The sequence below is a fragment of the Acartia tonsa genome, chromosome 4 (genome assembly GCF_053477335.1).
Source record: "Acartia tonsa isolate MP-2025a chromosome 4, ASM5347733v1, whole genome shotgun sequence".
NCBI classification, from domain to species: domain Eukaryota; kingdom Metazoa; phylum Arthropoda; class Copepoda; order Calanoida; family Acartiidae; genus Acartia; species Acartia tonsa.
In genome coordinates, this window is record NC_137263.1 from 31,613,978 (window position 1) to 31,634,463 (window position 20,486).

General features: G+C 31.8%; 1 protein-coding gene across 1 annotated transcript; it reads right to left on the bottom strand.

Annotated features, from left to right (window-relative positions):
• Positions 1 to 1,892: 1,892 nt before the first annotated feature.
• On the bottom strand, positions 1,893 to 19,190 carry snu (ABC-type transporter snustorr). The gene is made up of 18 exons (XM_080157520.1): positions 19,051 to 19,190; positions 16,773 to 16,810; positions 16,087 to 16,114; positions 11,894 to 12,028; positions 10,497 to 10,599; positions 10,013 to 10,111; positions 9,618 to 9,731; positions 9,111 to 9,197; positions 8,839 to 8,938; positions 8,241 to 8,485; positions 7,862 to 7,963; positions 7,408 to 7,487; positions 6,413 to 6,806; positions 5,906 to 5,958; positions 4,945 to 5,197; positions 4,370 to 4,487; positions 3,865 to 4,064; positions 1,893 to 3,480 (listed from the first exon to the last, which is right to left on the bottom strand). Exons 1-18 carry the CDS (start codon positions 19,055 to 19,057, stop codon positions 3,309 to 3,311), a joined length of 2,328 nt encoding a protein of 775 aa, XP_080013646.1. The 5' UTR covers positions 19,058 to 19,190; the 3' UTR covers positions 1,893 to 3,308.
• Between the last annotated feature and the right edge of the window lie 1,296 nt (positions 19,191 to 20,486).

The following is a 20,486-nucleotide window of genomic DNA, read 5'->3' on the forward strand; positions in this document are numbered from 1 at the left end:
ACTGTTACCTTTCCCTACCCCGCAGGTCGGACTGCCATGCACCACCCTGCCAATGTCCAGAATGAGCCTGAAGGAGGCAACGCTCCTACAGTATGGCAACCACCACCTGCCCGCGTTGACAGAGACCCTGGAAGCCGAATGAACCTGACCAGCCCCGAGGGCGAAGAAACTGCGCCTGCATCCAGTAGCCAGCCTGCCAGCAGCAAGGTGACCAACACGATGGAGACCACCAGCCCAGTGGAGAAACCTGAAGAGGTGTATACCAGGCGGCTGTTGGTCCAAGCCCCCTCATGTGCTGTGCCACTCCTGGAGGTTGCCAGGGTGGCCTCAGAGGTACACATCCAACGGCCAGAATATCCAACAGGACCAGCTATTCCAGCAGATATAGCCGATTCCGTTAGACCTGGGGAGGGCTGGAGTCCACCACCATCCAGCAACTGGTATCCTGGCGGACCCATTCCACAAGGACAACAAACTGAAGGCCGCAACCACTGTCGGAAGTCTGGCGGTGCAGACAACCCCTCCAGCCTTCCGAGGGGAGAGTTGTGGTATGCGGCAGCTCTGGACCATGCAGAAACCAAGACATTATAGTGATGCTACGCACCTAGCTAAATCCTGTTGTTCTACAATTATAAAGCCACCTGAAAATATGTCAGATAACGGTACTGGTTTCATCCCTCAGTTGTCCTGCAAATGGAGGGAGGGGGTGTTACCCCTCCCTCTCCCATCTTAAGCACCGGAACCTTCCCCTTCAACCACCAAGTTATCAGCACCACCTCAACCCTGAGGATAAAGGATCTAAACCTGCCCTCACCTGATAGGATCACCCCCACACAGACTGTTGTTGTCACAAGTAATCATCAAACCTTCCCTCTTTAGTACCCAGACCTACCACTCAACCCCTCTATGCTTATCTACCTATTGTGCTGCTCCATGGGCTATCCTGCCTGCCCCAGACAGGGATAGCCATCTACCTAACCATTGCAATTACCTATGTTTTACTGTATGATTTATCTTTAACTATCTTTATTCCTAATCCATATGTATTTATATTATGGTTAACTGTATTCTTAATTCCCCCCACCCTTTCCAGGGATGGGGACTCATGATTGCCCAAACTGACTATTGTATATGTATTACAATGCTTTTATGTTATGATTATTTATTCCTATCCATTGTAGTTAATGTTTGTTGTATATAGCTTTAGTATATCTTAACCCTTCAATAAAGTGACAACTGAAAATAGATGTTGATCATTATCTAGTGAAAGCTAGAGAAGCGTAGCTTCTCTATAGTAAGGTGTCCACGTCTGTCACACTGCCGTAATCTAATTGAACTCCGGTGTCTGCCATTTATCCTCGGCGGATACCACACATATAGTACGTATTAATGTTCAAATTTAAACATATTTTAATAATTTTAGTTTCATTAACTAGAAATTAGGAATATAATTAAGGTTTAATTGAAATAAATTGTATGTTAAAACATAGCAAATCAAATCTCTTTTAATTTCATCAACGATAAAAAAAAGTTTATTTTGCAATCTAATCTTAACATGATTAATGCGAACTTATAGTTGTTAGGACTTAAATAAAGCTTTTAACATCTTTCAAATAAGAACTAAATTTTCATAGAACAGCATTTAGAAGTCCCCGTGTAAAGCCCAGATATCTTATCAACAATTATATGGGAATGGTTATAGAGATAAAATTATTTATTGACTTGACCTAATGACTCTATTCGTCTATTGTCAGGGTACTTTGGAAGTAAAGGGTCAGATATACCAGTAACCAACCACAATAATTCGCCAACTAACTATCATCATAATTCAAATTAGGATAACACACTTTTTATATAAACAAATTCTTTAACAAGCATAAAAACGGAAGCTGAATTTATGTAAAAAAAATTTATTCAATTAATTTTTGTTTATTATATATGTATATGAAATGGATTATTTTAACAATGAAAATATTATCAACGGTAAATGTACAACAATTTTGACAAGAAAGGTCACTTTTAAACAGTTTTTATATCATTTTTATGGGAGGGGAATTCTAAAAATTTATTTATAAATAATCCCAATGGTTGTCCTAAGAATGCCGCAACTTAGATTTATTTTTTTTAAATTAAGACGACCTTTGAGACTCACTAAATTTTTTTAGGGAATAAATTTTACCTCTTTCAAATACATTATATCTACATACATTATGAAAGATAACTTTATTTCAAAGCTCAGATTTTCTGTTTTGACAAAATTTTAATATATACATAAATGCCTCAGTTTGTCATTATTTTATATGAAAAATCTATTTTAACTTTTTATAGGAGTTGAAACATGAAGTTTAAAATGTCGTCCTAGAATTTTAAAAATGGACAATATTTGCAGCTTAGAGATTTAACATATTTTGAACATATTTCATGTTTCATCGCCCAATTCCTAAATTTACAATTACAAGAAATGTGATTGATGTTAAAATATGACTAGATAAGGTTTTTTTTAGATAAATAGGTATACAATTTTAAATTTATTTTAGTTTTTTTTAAATCAATAAAAATAGAATCGATTTGACATTATTAAATAGCATAATCCTCTAGTATTGGCTAATTTTGAATAAATTTAGCAGATTTAACAAAGTATTGGCACCGTTTCTTAGAAGATCTTGATTTATGCATTAATTGGATTCTGGACTATGCAAATTTAGCTTTCTGGTGATATTGTGTTATTTATATTTTTACCAAATTATAAAAAAAATTAACGGACAGAGTGTAATTATTAAGTGTTTTTAAATGTGTATATATATATTGTTTATGTCTCGCAAGAGTTTATAAACGGTTCCCGCGAATACGAAAATCAAAATAAAAAATATGTGTATTTACATATTTTTACATATTGAAGAAATAAGTGAATTTTCACTTTTGGATGGGTGAGCAACTGTAAATTTTTTTTACATTTTCATTTCATGGAGAATATATATTTATCAACTAATGCGAGACATAATTTTTGTTTACGGCTTAGAACGTTTATATTTTTTGCTGAACCCCGTAGGATTTCAAGTCGAAAAGGTAAAACCAGGGAGGGATGAGACATTGAACTTTAAATTAAACTGGTTCCCAAAGTTTTTCAAACAATAATTTCATTGATTGAGTTAAAAAACATTTGTTCTCCAAATTTTCACATAATTTTAATATAGAGGTGGAGTAGTTTTGTTCATGTGGGTATATGATAATTTATTGTCCATTGTCTTATCCCTTAAAATCCCCGATTAAAACTTAAAAGTTTAAAGAACTAAAAACTATGACTATCCCTATCTCCGTATTCTGAGTATAACTGCACTGAGAACCAGAAGGATGATTGTCCATATGATGGTTGTCAGGAATCCCAGGTACACCAACTCCCACTGGAGACCCCATCCCCGGGATAATATGCCCCGCATGGATTCACACGCAAAGGTCTGGGGCAACACATAGCTGATGTATCTGAAATATTTACAAAATAAGTAATAACTTTCTGAGCCTGTAAAGGACTCAATGTCAATCGTTTATGTTTTAGTACCCCTGTGTATCAAGAAATGACTATTAATAACATACTTTAGGTTTTTTAAATATTTTTATTTTTATTTACTGTTCGTGGATTTTGTCCTCAAATTTTGGAAGATTCTTTCATTTCATAATTTCTAAAAAATCCTAGTTCGTTTTACTTAAATGATGTACGTTGGTATCTTTGGCTTTCGTACGCTTGTCCTTTAGGACCTTTGTCGGTGTATCATTATAAGTGGTATTTTTATCAATGCTGTTATAATCTCTTTCGAATTTGTAGCATCACCTGCTGAAGGTTATAAGTTATCAGGAAATGAAACAAACCTTAATTCTTTTGGCATGCCCTCCAGTGGCCAGATAATTCCTGACAAGAGCAGATTAGGATAGAAAGAGCCAAGGGCGAGCTGGATGGCATCATTCTCAGTATCACAGAGAGCACTGATGACGAGACCAAAGGCCATTCCGCAGGTACCTTGCAGGATTGTCAGAGATACCACCCACACTATAGGGCCGCGGGCTGGTACCTGAATTTTTTTGCAATATATATTACATAGTTACAATAATTTTTTTTTGTGAAAATATCTCTTCTAATAAAGATTAATTACTTTGCAACTTAATTGGTAAGCCTGTCAGTATGTCGACCATGCTACAAGTTATTTTCATATATAAATTGTTTGCCATTTATCCCTTCACTATCTGTCTCTTTTTTATGCCCTCTATTTGTATGACAACAGAACATCTGCTTTATAACTCTCTTTTTTTCCATTTTTTCATTCTTTACTGTTTGTATTTACGGATGTTGCCATCCTTGTACATATTAAGTTTATACCTGAAAAACAAGGATCATGAATATGAGAACAAGGGAAGCTTGCATGACCATGACAACAAACTGAGCTACAACATGGGCAAGCATCACTTCTAGAGACGTTACACCCGCAATCCAAGATCTAAAAAATAAGAAGAATAACATTTACAAGCGTTCATGGGCCTAATACTAAGTTTTTTCTAGAAGGTTATAAGTAATTGTCAGTCATTCCTTGATATATATCAATGTTTTCTGAATATAAAGAATTCATAAAACAGAGAATTGAACCTAGTAATAGTGTCTAACTTTTTATCTTTGTGACGTAACAAACTTCATCTCTTTTTTAGGGGTTTTCTTTCCCACATCCCCTCTCATCCTTCGATTTTTGTTACGTCACAAAGATAAAAAGTTAGAAACTATTACTAGGTTCCAGAGAATTTAGTAATTTTGCTTTATTTTATTGCCTATGGTGACAATATCCGATAATTCTGCTCTAAAGTCGACAGAAGGTATTGTAAATGTATGTCATCACAATGCTTATTTGTCTAACAGGGTCCGTAAAAAAGGTTTAGTTTATAACTTTTTATTAACTGAATTACCTGTCAAGCAGCCCTTCACGTCTTTCAATGATAAAACTGATGGAAGTAAGTCCAACAGCCATAAAGAAAGTGATGGACAAAATTACTCCCGGAGCCATAAACTCCGTAAAGGTGGGCTCGTTGTTTCCATACACAGGCGTCTCGAACTTCATGGGAGGACTTGTGGTGGTGTTGTCGATGTTACAGGAGGCCAGCACCTCCTCGGAGAAACGACGGAATGCCTCGGCCAAAGTCAGCTGTATTGAGTAACCAACCTGTTAGGACCAATGGGTTATGTTAAAAAAATGAACTTATTTGCAATAAACCAGACAGGGATAGGAAAATAGAAGATGATTTAATAGTCTTTCTTTAAAGAGGTAAAAAATTCTTGTATTATGTCCTTTTCGGGTCTGCAAAATAAAAAAATTAAACAATTGTTTATAAATATAATTCAAATGAATGGCAATTTTGAAAAAAAAAGTTTAAATGATGATTTGATTAATAGCATAGTAACGTTATAATCGAGTTTGTAAATATCATATCTGATAAATGCCTTTTCATTGAATCATAGAATATCGCATTACAGTTTAATTGCGAATAATTCTAAATTCAACATTTTATTACTAAACGACCATATACATATCTTTATCAGGGATCTTAAGGGATAAGACGATGGACGATAAATTCATGTTTTATATGCCTAATATTGAACATTAAACAATTATCGTACTTACAGACCTTTGGTAGAATCTAAAAGATAAGTGTCAGAAAGGTTTTCATGAAAAGATGATAAGAAATGAAAGAAGGAAAAATAATTAAGAATCTTTTACAATTTACCTCACGCAAAAAATTAAACTACGAAACTCAGTCAGTCTGTAAGTGAGAGAGAGGGACATTTAGGAGGTTCTATGCATCTGAAAACCTCATGAAAAATGTAGCAAATAAATATATTGTTTTGATGGAATTTCATAGCATAACCCTTCCTGTTGGTTTGTCATATCTAGGTTGATATGTATTGTACTGTTGTAGATTGTATCCTGATAAATATTATAGTTTACTAATGTTTCATCCTGTAGTGTGCAGAAGGTAAGTGTTTTCATCCCAACTGTAAAATAGAGGTGGTTGAATTACCCCTCTCCCATATAGGTGTCCACCACTCTACACCCTATTTGATAAAGGAGATTTCAAGTAAATAATATCACCACTCTAATAAAAATAAGGATAAGATCATCACAAAACAGGTTCTTAATGACCTTAAGACATCTTTCTTTCGTATTGTATTAAAGTCAATTACCCGCGGATATTAAAATAAAAAAATTGAAATATTGATTCCTGTTTTGTTGCCCCTTATTAATCCTTTGACAAATACTAAATAAATAATTTATACACATAATGAAGTATGGTACAGAGTCACTTGAAATTCAACGGAATTAATCAAAGCTTGTTTTTATTTGAATATGTTTTAGATTAAATTAGAATTAGAAAACTTTCCTCGTGAACATTAGCAGCCACACCAATTCCAGAGACCTCCGCCATAATTGTTCCCCCAATAGTGGTCAGCCTATCCAACAATGCCTCTGTGTAATTAGAGTTGAAATGGATGAGCCCCCAGTTTTTAGCATGTCTCACAGTCTCATAAGCTTCATCATAGTCATCAAAATAAACCAGCCGCAGCACTTCTGGATCTATATGGCTCAGGAAACGACAACTGTAGTTCTTACTCGGGGCGGGTACCATCACCTCCTCCTCCCCCTCCACCCAATCCCCGACCCAGGTGGGGCCAGTGTCCCCGAAGATGAGGCAGCCCTCGTCCCAGGTTGTGCAGATACTGCCCGGCATCTCCTCGTTTACAACGGCTATGCTCATACCAGACGGATCGCGACCTACAGAACAAAAAAAAATAATTAATCTTCGCTCAACTATAAAAAAAAAAACAGGGTTTAATTACAATATAAGCAGTAAATTATTTAGCTAAATTTGGAAAAAAATTGGTTGGTTCTGAAGAAAAGTTAGATAAAATGAAGGAATAGAACAGGAGCAAAGTATTTAATAGGTGGTAGGAACCTTGAAAATACGCATAATGTATATATGAAAGAACAGCTCCAAAACCTCCTTTCCCTAATTACTCAATAAAAAGCAGTTAGTTGTAAAAAAAATTACAAATTACACAAATAAACTGGGTTATACGGGTATACAGCATGCATTTATTATAAAGTAGTTCGGTTCTTTTTTCAAAGGCTCTCCTTAGTTAAAAAATGAATAGAAATGAGGTTGTTTTCTGTATGCCTTACCACTGTAGAAAGCTCTGAACCTGCGGGGCTAACCTTTACACAATATTACCTAACCTAACCTGACCTAACATAAAAAAAAATTAAGAAAACCAAACTACCTCTTATCTTCAATTCAAAATAATGGGGAGGAGGGTTATGCGCTTGACTAGTCGCTTTAAGGTAAACCGCCAGTATTTCAAATTTTTATGCTTACCTATAGCTAAACAGAAAAGACTGACTTGTATTGTAGGAAGGATAAATTGAAATATTAGAAAACCCAAATTTCGCCACATTCTAAAACAGATGAAAACATTATTATGATATGATAAATGATAATGTCAACGCGTAAATTAGCACACTCACACACTTTTAAAATATAGAAAATAATAGATAAAATTTCGCATAAGACAGGTTTAAATCTATTTTGTAAGATGACAACAAAGTAGATTACACATTATGCCACAAAATGTATGGCAAACTTGTTATATTTTTTTTCTTTTTCATAAAATTACAATAAATGATCTAAGCCGCTAAAACATATATGTATTATATGTCGATTTAACAGCTTTAATAATCGTTCTTCTACATCTTAAATTTTAGATTGTTTTCTGAAGGCTTAGTTACTATTAAATTTGGTTCTTAGCTTAACATAATGCAAATTAGATTACCTGATAAAATTTTTGACTAGAAGTGCCTGCATTCTGTGTAATTTAAACATGTTTGAACAATAACCAAGATCACATTTGGATTTTCGTCGTCTTGAGGGGGATCTAAAAACAAAAATATTGTTTGCGTTCGTTTCTTATACTTATGATATTGGTCAATAACTTAATATTAAAAAATAGACCATAAAACAATAGACCATAGTTTAATTGTACTAAATAGATATGTTACATATATCAGGTTAGGTTAGGTTAATTTAGATTTGTAAAGTTTAGATAGCCCCACGTTGTGCTTGGGATATTAAAGGTGCTCATTTTGAATACGATTGTGGCAATTCCAATGGAATCATTTGATTTAATTGTTTGACAACAGATATTTACTAACCGATTAGATTTAATTTGTACTAAATGTTGATCAACATGACTAGCTTGACCGTTGCTACTAACAGAATTTCTGCCAGCCTCCAGGTTGCCCTGCACATCATCCTGACTGCTTCCAGGTTTGTCCAGCTCTCCATCCTTACGACATAGGTTCAGAAATACATTTTCTAGGCTGTCCATTTCCAGTTTATTGAGCAGGTTTGCTGGCGTGTCCTCGGCTAATAGCAGTCCAGAACGCATCATACCAACCTAAATGATAACTTTTAGAAACATTTGAACTCAATTTAAATCAATATAATAACAAATTGGGGAGTAACGCCACGCGAAAAAGTAAGTATACATTTTACCCGTTTTAAAGTTAACTATCTTTGGTTTGTTTTATTCATATTTTATAGGTAATATCTAGATACAACTATTAGATTTATATAAGAGAATATACAATATCATTTGAAAACCCATTAAAAACATGGATGTACTTGATTGGGTAATTTAGCAGCAAATTGAGAAATCCTAAACTTTGTCACCGATAAGAGAGGTTAGATTTTTGTTCCATACTTGTTGAGATAATGTAAAATACTGCAGAAATAAAAAGTGTATCTCACCATATGTGCCTGCCTGGCCTCCTCAATGTAATGAGTTGTGATAATGATGGTAGCATGGGTAGATGCAGATATGTACACAAGATGGTTCCAGATTGTTTGCCTTCATAAAACAAACATATGTTTTAAATTGTTATATAAGAAAAAGTATGATCACAAAAAGAGTTTACTATTTAACAAATTGTCTTTTAATGGCACCAAGATTTTTTTCTTACAATTTATCTTATTATAAAAAAAACCTTTTTAAATGTCGTCTTTATAAAATATGTTTGTGCCTGAGTATTGGATCCACACCCACTGTTGGTTCGTCAAGGACTATTAGCTTAGGCTCGTGTAGCAGGGCAACAGCTAAACTGGCTCGCCTAAGAAATAGAAGTTAAGATGAGGTTTAAATATAAATTATAATTTTTTATATGGTTATCAACTAATTTGCAATTACTTTTCAATAATATTAATAACATCCAACACTTTAATGGCAAAACCTCTGTCTACTTGGATAGGTTATTAGTTGCGCCAGATCGTAGAACATATTATTTTCCTATTCTTACAAAAAAATGCAACGCTCCTAGTGTCTTCTATAATGAGAAGGGGGAACGCACTGCCAGAGAAGGGGGAACGCACTGCCAAGTTAAAGTTTACTGTAATAAAGTTCAAAACCTTTAAGAGTTTTCTTCCTGTAAAAAAAAGTCATGTCGGTCTAGCGTACATACAGACATCCTGTTACTTTTAGGTAATAATTTCTCTGTTGTAATACACCTATCATATCAATGAGGCAAACAAACCTTTGTTGACCGCCACTGAGGTTCATGATAAGCACCCACTTCTTTGGTAGATCTAGAAAGTCCAACAGAAAGTCTGTTCTCTCCTTCACCTTCTCAGTAGTCATGTTATACAACCTTAATATTTGTAAATTTACAGAAAGATTTATTTTATTCTTTATTCATCTCTAAATAAGATATTAATTTTCATTATTATCGTATGATATAAAGTATAATTTTTTTGTATGAAGCAAAAGATCTCCGAATTGAGTTGTACTTTTCTGAAAAGCTTGAATTTTTTTTTTGAAATGGATCAATTTCTTTCTAATGAGTTAATTAGCCGAGAAATTTCCATTTCTTCCATAGTGTTCTCCTAAAGTGAATTAAAGAGTAGTTTTGCTACTGAAAAAGAAGCTGACCTTCCAAAGTATTTGAGAGTTTCTTTAATGGTAAATTCTCCATATAGAGCAAGTTCTTGTGGCATATACCCTATAGCAGGACCAGGAACCATGGAATCCCTACAAATAACAAGATTAGTTTTCATAAAAACTGATGCCTTTTTCAAAAAAATAGTATTACTTCCATAAAAAGACATACAAATCTTTAATTATTTTCTGAAACTTAAAAGCTAAAATAAAAAAAATCTTCTATTTAAACCAAAGTAAAGGAATCCCTACATTTTGTTGAGTTTTTTATACTTACCTTTACAAGTATTAAAAAACGTTTAAATAAAAAACAAAACATTTTGCTTTCTTTAAAGAAAACGCATTTTCCATGATCTTTCATCTTTGTTGGCGTATGTAGGCATGATTATTTTTATCGTTTATTATGAACCATTAAGGACATGGAATCGTCTAGTCACATTAGCGATAAAAACGGACCATCATTAACCAAACAAATTACCTGGAATTTGGCCTGGAGCCAAAGACTAAAACCTGCCCGGTGTCCACAGTTAATTTTCCGGCTAAACATTGTAACAGGGTTGTTTTACCACATCCACTAGGACCTAAAAATGCAACTAACATGTAAATATCTATTAATTTTGAATAAAAAATCTCTAACAAGTCCATCAATCCCTCATAAACATAATAAACCTTATGAGTTATGACAAAATCTTTAATTGTTCCTACTAACGACAAAGCAATAATAAATGCCGTTCTTTTAAAAGTAATGAAAAAATGCTTTTAAAAATACCAAATATTTATGTATGATAATGCATTAAAAATAATGGTTTTAAAAGTACATAGATGATATAAAGTACATGAATAATATAAATCTGTATAGCAACAACAAAAGTAAATAAATGTCAATGTTTTTAAAAGCGAAGCTTTTCTATAATTAGGGTCGGTCCGTCCGTCCGTCCGTCCGTCCGTAGCGGATAGCTTTTTTCGTTAATTTAGGCATGTTAGAATTGTCCTATTGATTTCAAATTTTGCATGGTGATTCCTTTAGTAGTTAGGTACGATTTAGAAAGCGTAGCAACTCTATAATCATTACCAAAATGTCCGTACGTCCATTTTAAACATGTTGATTTTTTTACTTTTTTAACAACAAACTTTTATATGATCTAATCATCCGATTGATCTGATTTTTGGTATATTGATTCCTGGGACAACAAAGTATAATGTTATAAGCGAAGCAACTCTATAATCAAGTCCTAGATATGTAAGTATGTCCATAAATATTATCCTATATAAAGCAATTTTTCAACAAATTTACTTACAATTTTGCTTCAACTCTTATACATTTATATTCTGATTATTTAGTTCTGACATTATATAAGTGTTCATGTCCGTTTGTCCTACCGTTTCAGTGCTTCGCTTTTATGGATGTTGTCATCCTTGTTGTACTCTCTTTTACCAAGCTATTTACCAAAATGTCACTTTGGTCTTTTGGTTACAGAAGTATACGTATATTGTATAAGGTTTTTTATATAAATTGAAGGAAGGGCTTTTAGCGTAATTTAAGTTTTCAAATTTAAAGGTATTTACTAGGATATATATTTTTCTTTATAGTTACAGGTACAAATTTTGTTAAAGAAACAAATGCATTGAAAAAGTCAAAAAAGTAATTTATGAAACTGAGAATGTTTTGAATTGCATCAGATGTTATTTTTTGTTCAACTTATTTAACTAAGCTTAAAAAACTATATAGCTTTTAAAATTCTATAAAAATCATTAATGACTTTGACAAATCCCATCCTCTTCTCACTTTAGATGAATATTGAATATAATAAATGTTTTAAAGGCTAAAAATTCTACGATCAGGTTAGAATAAATTTTTTTATGTATAAAGCTTACCTAAAAGTCCATAAATTTTCCCTTTTGGAATTGACATACTGAAGTTTTTAAGAGCATGTGTTTTCTTTGATCCTCTTCCATAGGATTTGTACACATTGGCAACCTGTATGGCAGGCTCCTCGTCGGGCATTTCAACTAAAATATAAATGATATTGTAGTTATCTATCATATTGTATTATATACAGCTTTCCGCGGATATTAAAATAATTTTTATTATTTTTATTTTAATATTCGTGGAAAATTGTCTTTAATATGATGCTATGCATGACTTTTCAGTATGACTGACAAACGGTTCTAATCCAGTGGATATCAATCGGTTTCGAAGCCGTACTGGAATAACAAGGATAAAAACACTTGGAGCCAAGTAACTACATGTTTATTGTTTATCCACATGAAATATTATAATTCTATCTCAAACATGAACCTCGTAAAAGTGTCAAACTATGACGACAGAAAAAAACAACAATTAACCAATGAGAAGCCAGTATTTACTGTAATTGACCAATGGTAAAATATATAGCGGTCTCTCATTGGTTAATTGTTAATTTTTTCTGACGTCACAGTTCTACACTTTTACTTGGTTCCTCAAACATCATTAAAAATAATAGTTATTTCTCACGTCGTATTATAAACAGCTTTCCGCGGATATAGAATGTACAATTATAAGATTAAAACCAGTTTTTTCGCCCCGAGGTTTTATATTCGTAGAAAACTGGATATAATACGATGCTAGACATATTTTTTTCGTATGGAGAACCGGTTCCTATCCACCGGATTCGAATGAATACGAGATTTCAAATTACCACTTATAAATGTCATGTCACTAATTGCTCTACAGACAGACATACAAACAAAATGCATAATAAAGGAGATGCTAATTGTTTTTTATCATTAAAATTGCATTTTTACATATAATAGATCCAAACTATCATCTTTCCCCACCCCCTACTCATAAAAGACTTATTCAGGGATTAGGAATAACCACATTTTGGCCGTAACCAATCTGTACATTTTCGAAGTAAAGGTTTATTGTTTAAGGATAAATTTGATTTGACACTGATATAGGCACTATTACCATTAAACCTTAATAAATAGCTTGAAAGAATGGTCAATGCCAGATTTAAATACGCAGATACATTAACCTATTTGTTAATAATCTTTTTTTTGTTCAAGTGTTTAAAATTTTTATAAATTTGCAATTCACATGTGATAGAAAATAATATTTCTAGACTGAAATCAGCATCCTCACTCAAATCTTGCTTCACAGTACAACTTGACAGGGAGAGTGGAGACAATGGGCTTTTTATTACACTAGTCCCCAAACTTTTATAATACCGTTTTCATATTCGTTTGCTTAAAAACTTTGGGGAGTTAAGTGAATTATTAATAGTTGGTTTATTAAGTTGAGCGTCCAAACATGTCAACCACTAGTTGTAATTTGCAAAAGGAGTAATTTTGTGTATTATCATAGGGGATGTAAATCCATTTATCGGTCATTGTATTATCCCTTTAAATTCCTGACAACTTGAACTAAATCAATCTTGATTTGTAACATTCAAGAATATGTAAAACCCTTTTTATTATAAATTAAAATATGAAGACACATTACAAGATCACGCATAGAAACATTATTAGTAGCGAAGCTACTCTATAATCTTAAATGAATGCATTATCCGGAAAAAGATAAAATTAAAAACACTTGTATGCATAAAAAATCCAAAAATGAATTATCTATTTGGGGATAGATCAAGACCCCAGCTAGATTTTAATGTTATAATATGACGATTTCTCTGAGGCTTACATGCGGCTGACGGCTACCGAGCCTTGATATTTTCATAGATCAATATTTTTGTGCTTTAGTGTTGTCAATGACGTCCTTGTTTTAATAGATCAATTATATTACCCAAGACCCAAGTTAAATTAGATCAATTAGACTATCCTATCATCCTATTTTTATTCGATCATTTAGACCATTCTAATTTTATAAGATCATTTAGACCATCCTAGTTTTATTAGATCAATGGCCATCTTAGTTTTATTAGATTAATTAGGCCATCCTAGTTTTATTATATCAATTTGGCCATCCTAGTTTATTAGATCAATTAGGCCATCCTAGTTTTATTAGATCGATTAGATCATCCTAGTTTATAAACTTTTTCAGATCATCCATAATTTATTAGTTCAAATACAATTTTGTCTTAAAATTGCTTAAGATAATTATTTATCAAATCTGCTTTAGAAATTTACAGAAGAGTTAATTTAGCAAGTTTTTTGGTTATTATTGGATTTATTAATTGGTTTTAATGACTAATTGGATTTGATGATTAAAATCATCACTCAAAGATTTATTAATGCTTTGAAAATAACATTGAATTAAGTGCATCTGCAATTAAAAGCTTATAATACAGTTAGGGCAACAAAACCATTTTTATATCAATAGAAATATATTTCTAGTAACAGTATAGGCCTATTTAATTTTGTGGAGTTCATATAAAAAGAGAAATCTTTGGTTATATTTTAATGCTATAAAGTAAAGCTAGTAAACTATCTAAAATCAAAAATATAAATCTATAATTCATTATTAACTTGAGAAGAAAAACTAAACTAATATAAATTTCTTTTAATTATATAAATGTACAAAGATTTATGACTTAATTGTAACTAACTTCTGCCATAATTTATCTCTGTATAAGTACTTTCACAGTACAGCTTATGTATCTTGTTCTATATACTAGAACGAGAAATCTCAAATTTAAAACTCAGTTTTAAGAAGTTAAATTGTTAATTAAATTCTTAAAACAATAGCTGTCTTTAAATAAGTAAAAATGACTCTTATTTATCATAAAAGGATTTACTAAACACATTTTTAAAGAAAATTCAACTTTTGAAATAATGTTTTATTATCCTATATAATTAGCATTAATAAAATGAGTTTTATAGACTATACTAAGTATACTCTCAGATAAATATAAATAAATTATGCAATAATTATTTATTAAATGATAAGATTAAGGAGTTTAAACATTGTTTACAGGAAAAACAATTTGTTAATTTGGGTGGCAAGATATTTTATACAGAATAGTAAAAAATAAATAATCGGTGGTTTTCCTTATAGTATTTTTCAAGCACAGCAATTGATTAAAAATAAAAGGAGAGGTAGTTACGTGTGTTTCTTTTTTACGTCAGGTCAAGTTTGGTTAGCCTATAGGGTAGCCCCGCAGAGTTAGGTTATAGGGTAGCCCCGCAGAGTTAGGTTATAGGGTAGCCCCGCAGAGTTAGGTTATAGGGTAGCCCCGCAGAGTTAGGTTATAGGGTAGTCCCGCAGAGTTAGGTTATAGGGTAGCCCCGCAGAGTTAGGTTATAGGGTAGCCCCGCAGAGTTAGGTTATAGGGTAGCCCCGCAGAGTTAGATTATAGGGTAGCCCCGCAGAGTTAGGTTATAGGGTAGCCCCGCAGAGTTAAGGTTAGGTTATAGGGTAGCCCCGCAGAGTTAGGTTATAGGGTAGCCCCGCAGAGTTAGGTTATAGGGTAGTCCCGCAGAGTTAGGTTATAGGGTAGCCCCGCAGAGTTAGGTTATAGGGTAGCCCACAGAGTTAAGGTTAGGTTATAGGGTAGCCCCGCAGAGTTAGGTTATAGGGTAGCCCCACAGAGTAAAGGTTAGGTTATAGGGTAGCCCCGCAGAGTTAGGTTATAGTGTAGTCCCGCAGAGTTAGGTTTTAGGGTAGCCCCGCAGAGTTAAACTTTTTTCTTTATTAATAAGGGGGGAGTTCTGTGAAATTTGAGGGAAAGTATCTAATAAAAATCGATTAAAACCTAGCCTAAACAAAGGGCTAAGGCTCTTTTTATATATACTTAAAAACAATAATAAACACATTTGTGTTTCATAGTTTTTACACGCGGACTAACACACTCAATCACAAAGCAGAAATGGTACAAACTGCTGCTGCTATTGCAATTACAATTACAATAGTGGGAATACCTCGGCCCGTATATAGGTGCAACTCATTAGAATACAAAGTTATGACTCAAGACAAAGGTTGCGCGGTCAAAGGGTTGGTTGTCTGATACTGAAGTAATATCATATAATATTATTAAAGTATCGCATTCCATTACAAGCGGATGATGTACTGGGTGATGTCTTGACATTGCATGAGAACCACGCTTGAACGAGGAAATTAACAAGTTAGATATTACCTGAATCTACCATTGCTGAATTGTGTGTCTACAATCAAATTAAATAAGCACATTTTTTAATTTAAGGTTTACTTCATTTAGAGTTGGGCATTACATCGTTAATTTAGGTATGCTAGAATTGTTCTATCAATTTTAAAATTACTATGATGACTCCAGTGACAGTTATATAGAAACGTAGCAACTCTATAAGCATAAAAGTCCGTAGGTCAATTTAGACATATAAAGTTTTAAAAGAAATATTTTAAAAATTCCTTTCACATGAATTTTGGAATAAGGATTCATAGGAAAATATAAGCTTAGTATCTCTAAAATTAAGTCTTAAAATGTAAGTGCATGTCCAGATTATGCTTTCTTATATGAGCTATTTTGGGATAGATTCATACGGAATTTTGGTTAATATTTCTAAATAATGCGGAATATTAAATTCGTTGTTACTTTATAATTGATTATTTTCGTTTGTCAGACCTTGTAATATGTTAAGCTTCGCTGCAATGAATGTTGTTTTTATTATTTATCTAATATTACATTTTTAATAAATTGTAATTATAATTGTCTTTTTCATTAAACAAATAAAGCAAAATTGTATATCTTTATATAATTGTAAAGGTAGAAAAAAAGAAATAATGATTGTTTTAATAATATTAAAAAATCAATATAACATAAAAATAATAAAATGTGCAAATTTCCTTTGAATACAGAGGTATCATGCTGCTTTCATTACAGTCTAAAATTAAATAATAAATTATTGTCATTAGGTTTTATTTTGTCATTATAAACAGGAATTTGAAAAATCCTTAAATAAAAAAAAGTAGCAGGATGTCTAGCTTTCTGTCAGTCAGTCTTTTGCAAAGGATCTCGCGAAGTTTAGCTTATTTAAGGTCCGTGTAGGGTTAATGACTATGTTTTGCTCCATCACAAAAGCAAAATCGTGCCTTGCAAAAAACTTAAACACCTTAAACATTTTTAAAAACTAGAATTGAAAGTGAAATGTCTATTTTCCCCTCCCCTATTCTTTAAAATGCTTCTAGCGGTGGCCTCTATGGGCATAACCGCTAGTGGAAGGTAGATTATCAATCCTCACACATTCAACAGATTTTTTTATGCAGATTTGAAGTACTGAGGATATGTCCGTTCTTCTGTTCGTCATTCGTAAACATTACAATTACTGAAATATTTGTCCGTTTAAAAACTATTAGCATTATGTTAATGCGCTACTATTTAATGGTAATTTTTATAAAAAAAAAGTGTAAACTATAATAAATAAAAAACTAAACTTTATAGAACTTCACATATCCTAGGTATAACTTAAAGCTGTAACAATATACGACTAACAATTATATGGAGGTTGCGGGAAGGATTGAGAGACATTTAATTTTATGTTTGTTTGTATACAAAACAAATAAGAGTATTGTAAGTTAATAAGATAATATGAGATGGGAGAGTAAGAGCTAACATTCATATGTACACTGTTGAAATAAGATTTCTAGTAAAACTTTTTTACTTTTCTAAGGTTTTTCAATATCTGTAAAATAAGATTTAAGACAAAGAAATTTTAGTAACATTGGCAAGCTAACAATAGGAAAGAAGATCAAAGTATAAGAGTGTTACAAAGTAATATTTTTAAAATCATATTATCAATATTGGGGTTGTAAATCAATTTATCGTCCATTGTCTTATCCCATAGAAATCAAACGTTAGTATAACTATGTGGGGGAACAACCTTTCTATTTAATAATATTTTTGGTGGATAACTGCCATCAACTACTTTACAATATTCAAATGTCGGTCGACAAGAGCAAAAAGCGTACCCTAGTGTTTTAGTAAAGCCGCTACTAAACTGTAGCAGAAAGTTGGATTTTAAAATTACTTTTTTACTGTGTATTTATAGATATTAAATATGATACTTTTAAGGTTTCCTAGCAACCAGCACATCATTTTATTTCTCTTATACCATGTCAAATCTGTGCGGTTGCAGAAACAATTAATTTAGTAAAACTATGTTTTTTTTATGAACCCAGAAAACTATTTATTTAAATTAAGTTTAGAGGTATTGTTTGGCATAATCATTGATTTATAAGCAGATTACTTTGATGAATTTAATATTTTGCTCTAAAGGACAGAAGATGATTAAAGTCTAGTCCCTCAACAGATTATGACGTCATACGTTAGAATAGCCAATGAGAGGCCAGTATACACTGTAATTGACCAGTGGTAAAATTTATGCTGGTCTCTAATTGGTTATTTTATCGTATGACGTCTTAATCTGTTGAGGGACTTTAATCATCTTCTAAAGGGCATATTTTGCAATTCCTAATATTCGTTCAAACATATTCTATGGGAAGGGGTAAAGAGATGTTTTCACCCACCTCAATTTTTAAATTTCCTTATTTTATATTCCCTCCCTAAAAAAAGTAAAAAGCTTGGACGTCCTTGAGTAATGAGTATTCACTTATTTTTAACTTTTTGTCATTTTTTTTTGAAATAAAGACTTTGACAGCGCGTTTGATGTATTACTGTAAAAAAAACAAAATCAGCTATTTAGGTGTTTTTGAGTCATTTTTGTATTTTAGAGAAAGATAGGTAATTGTTACATAAGTTATAATGATATACACTATAGAAAAAGTATTTTATGTTTTTTATTATATCAATACATAGGCTTAAAATTTTAAAAGATTTTTATCTTTATGATGTATATATGTATATGATATCAAGTATATTTCAACTTGATATACAGGAAAATCTTGGAATCAAGTACTTTTTCTTTCACTCAAGGATATTAAAAAAATGAATACTCCAAGCATGAAAAGGGTTCAGAATACAAAAATCTATAATTAGTAGATTAAAAGTGGCTTTATAGCCTATAAAGGATAAGAAAACAGTTCTAATGTTAAGTGATTAACCTATAATATGTCTAAAAAGGTCGTGCCAAATATACAATATTAATAAAAACAAAAATATAATTACCTTCCATTTTGATATGCTTTATAATAACTATTTTTTTAATGAAATAACAATCTTAATTTGTTTTGTATGTTGTAACTATTGTGTTATAACCCGGCATGAACTAACAGAATCAGCTGATCATGACTTGGAGGCTGCTACTGTCAGTGTTCCCCTCTTGTCACTACACACTTTCCTTTCATTATCCCCTACAAACTTCATCTACAATATAATAATATTGATTATTTTTTATATCATCTAGAAACAAGTCAATAAACATCTATATTATTCATACGTTAAATATTTAATACATTAAATTTTATGCTTTATTTTTTATCAATATTAAAAGTTAAGATATCACTAAAGTAAAATACATAGTTTCTTTTAACATTTAAAGTAAGACTAACTATGTAATCATTTATTTAACTGTTCTATTTATTCAATTCACTGTAACTAATCATTAAAAATTTTACAAGTGTTTTAGGTATGAGTTTCAAATTTTTATTGCACAATATTTTAGCAAAAAAAGTAAAAATACATTTTCTTATTTAAAAAGAAGAAATTCTTTGTTTTAATTGTGTTCACTTTAAAATCTTTATTAAGTTTATCTATTTAACATAATTGTTATTTTATTTTTAACTACGCTACTATTATTAAAAATTACACAAAGTACGCACGACTTACATAAAAAGTCCCTTTTAAGGTAGCTGCGCTACTTATAAATTTATGAAAGCAGAATAGAAACACTATCCTGTAATATATGTATTTACAATATTATACTTCATAAACAATACAAAATTGACAAATACATCACTAAACTAAACTGAAAACAACATTGATACTTGATAAGTAGATTGATACTAGTAACAAAATTATTTAGAACAAACCCCATTGAAGTTATGAAGGGATACTAGATCCATCTTGAAGCGGCTGCACAACTCAAAGACAAATTTTGCAAAGATTCACAGAAATTGCAATGATGCAGAACACAAAATAAGACTTGCATATATAAAGAGGGAGTTTTATTCAGCATTCTATAATACATGTGTGAGTTGTTAATTGGGGTACTGTTCTTTCATATTATTCTAAATTGTACGCAAAAGAACAAGGAACAATGCATACAATAGTGGCGAAACTGTATTAATAAGTCTAAATTGTAACAATTGGATAGCCATATATGCTTTAAAAATAACAAATTTAAGGTAAGCTTATAACTGCATTTTAAATAAAATTATACAAAATGTTTAGAATTAATCAGAAAAGAGAACGAGAGAAAAAAAAACTCTAAAATTCGTGAGCTTTATAGACAAGCCGACAAGAGTGTCTCATAGAGAAGTTTCTCAACCAAAAATGTATCAAACACAACAGACTTTTGTTTTCTGTTACAAATGACTAACTCCCATTCTATGAAAGTTACTGTTGGGCAGTGTAAAAGTGCAAGAAGATTCAACGCTTTACTT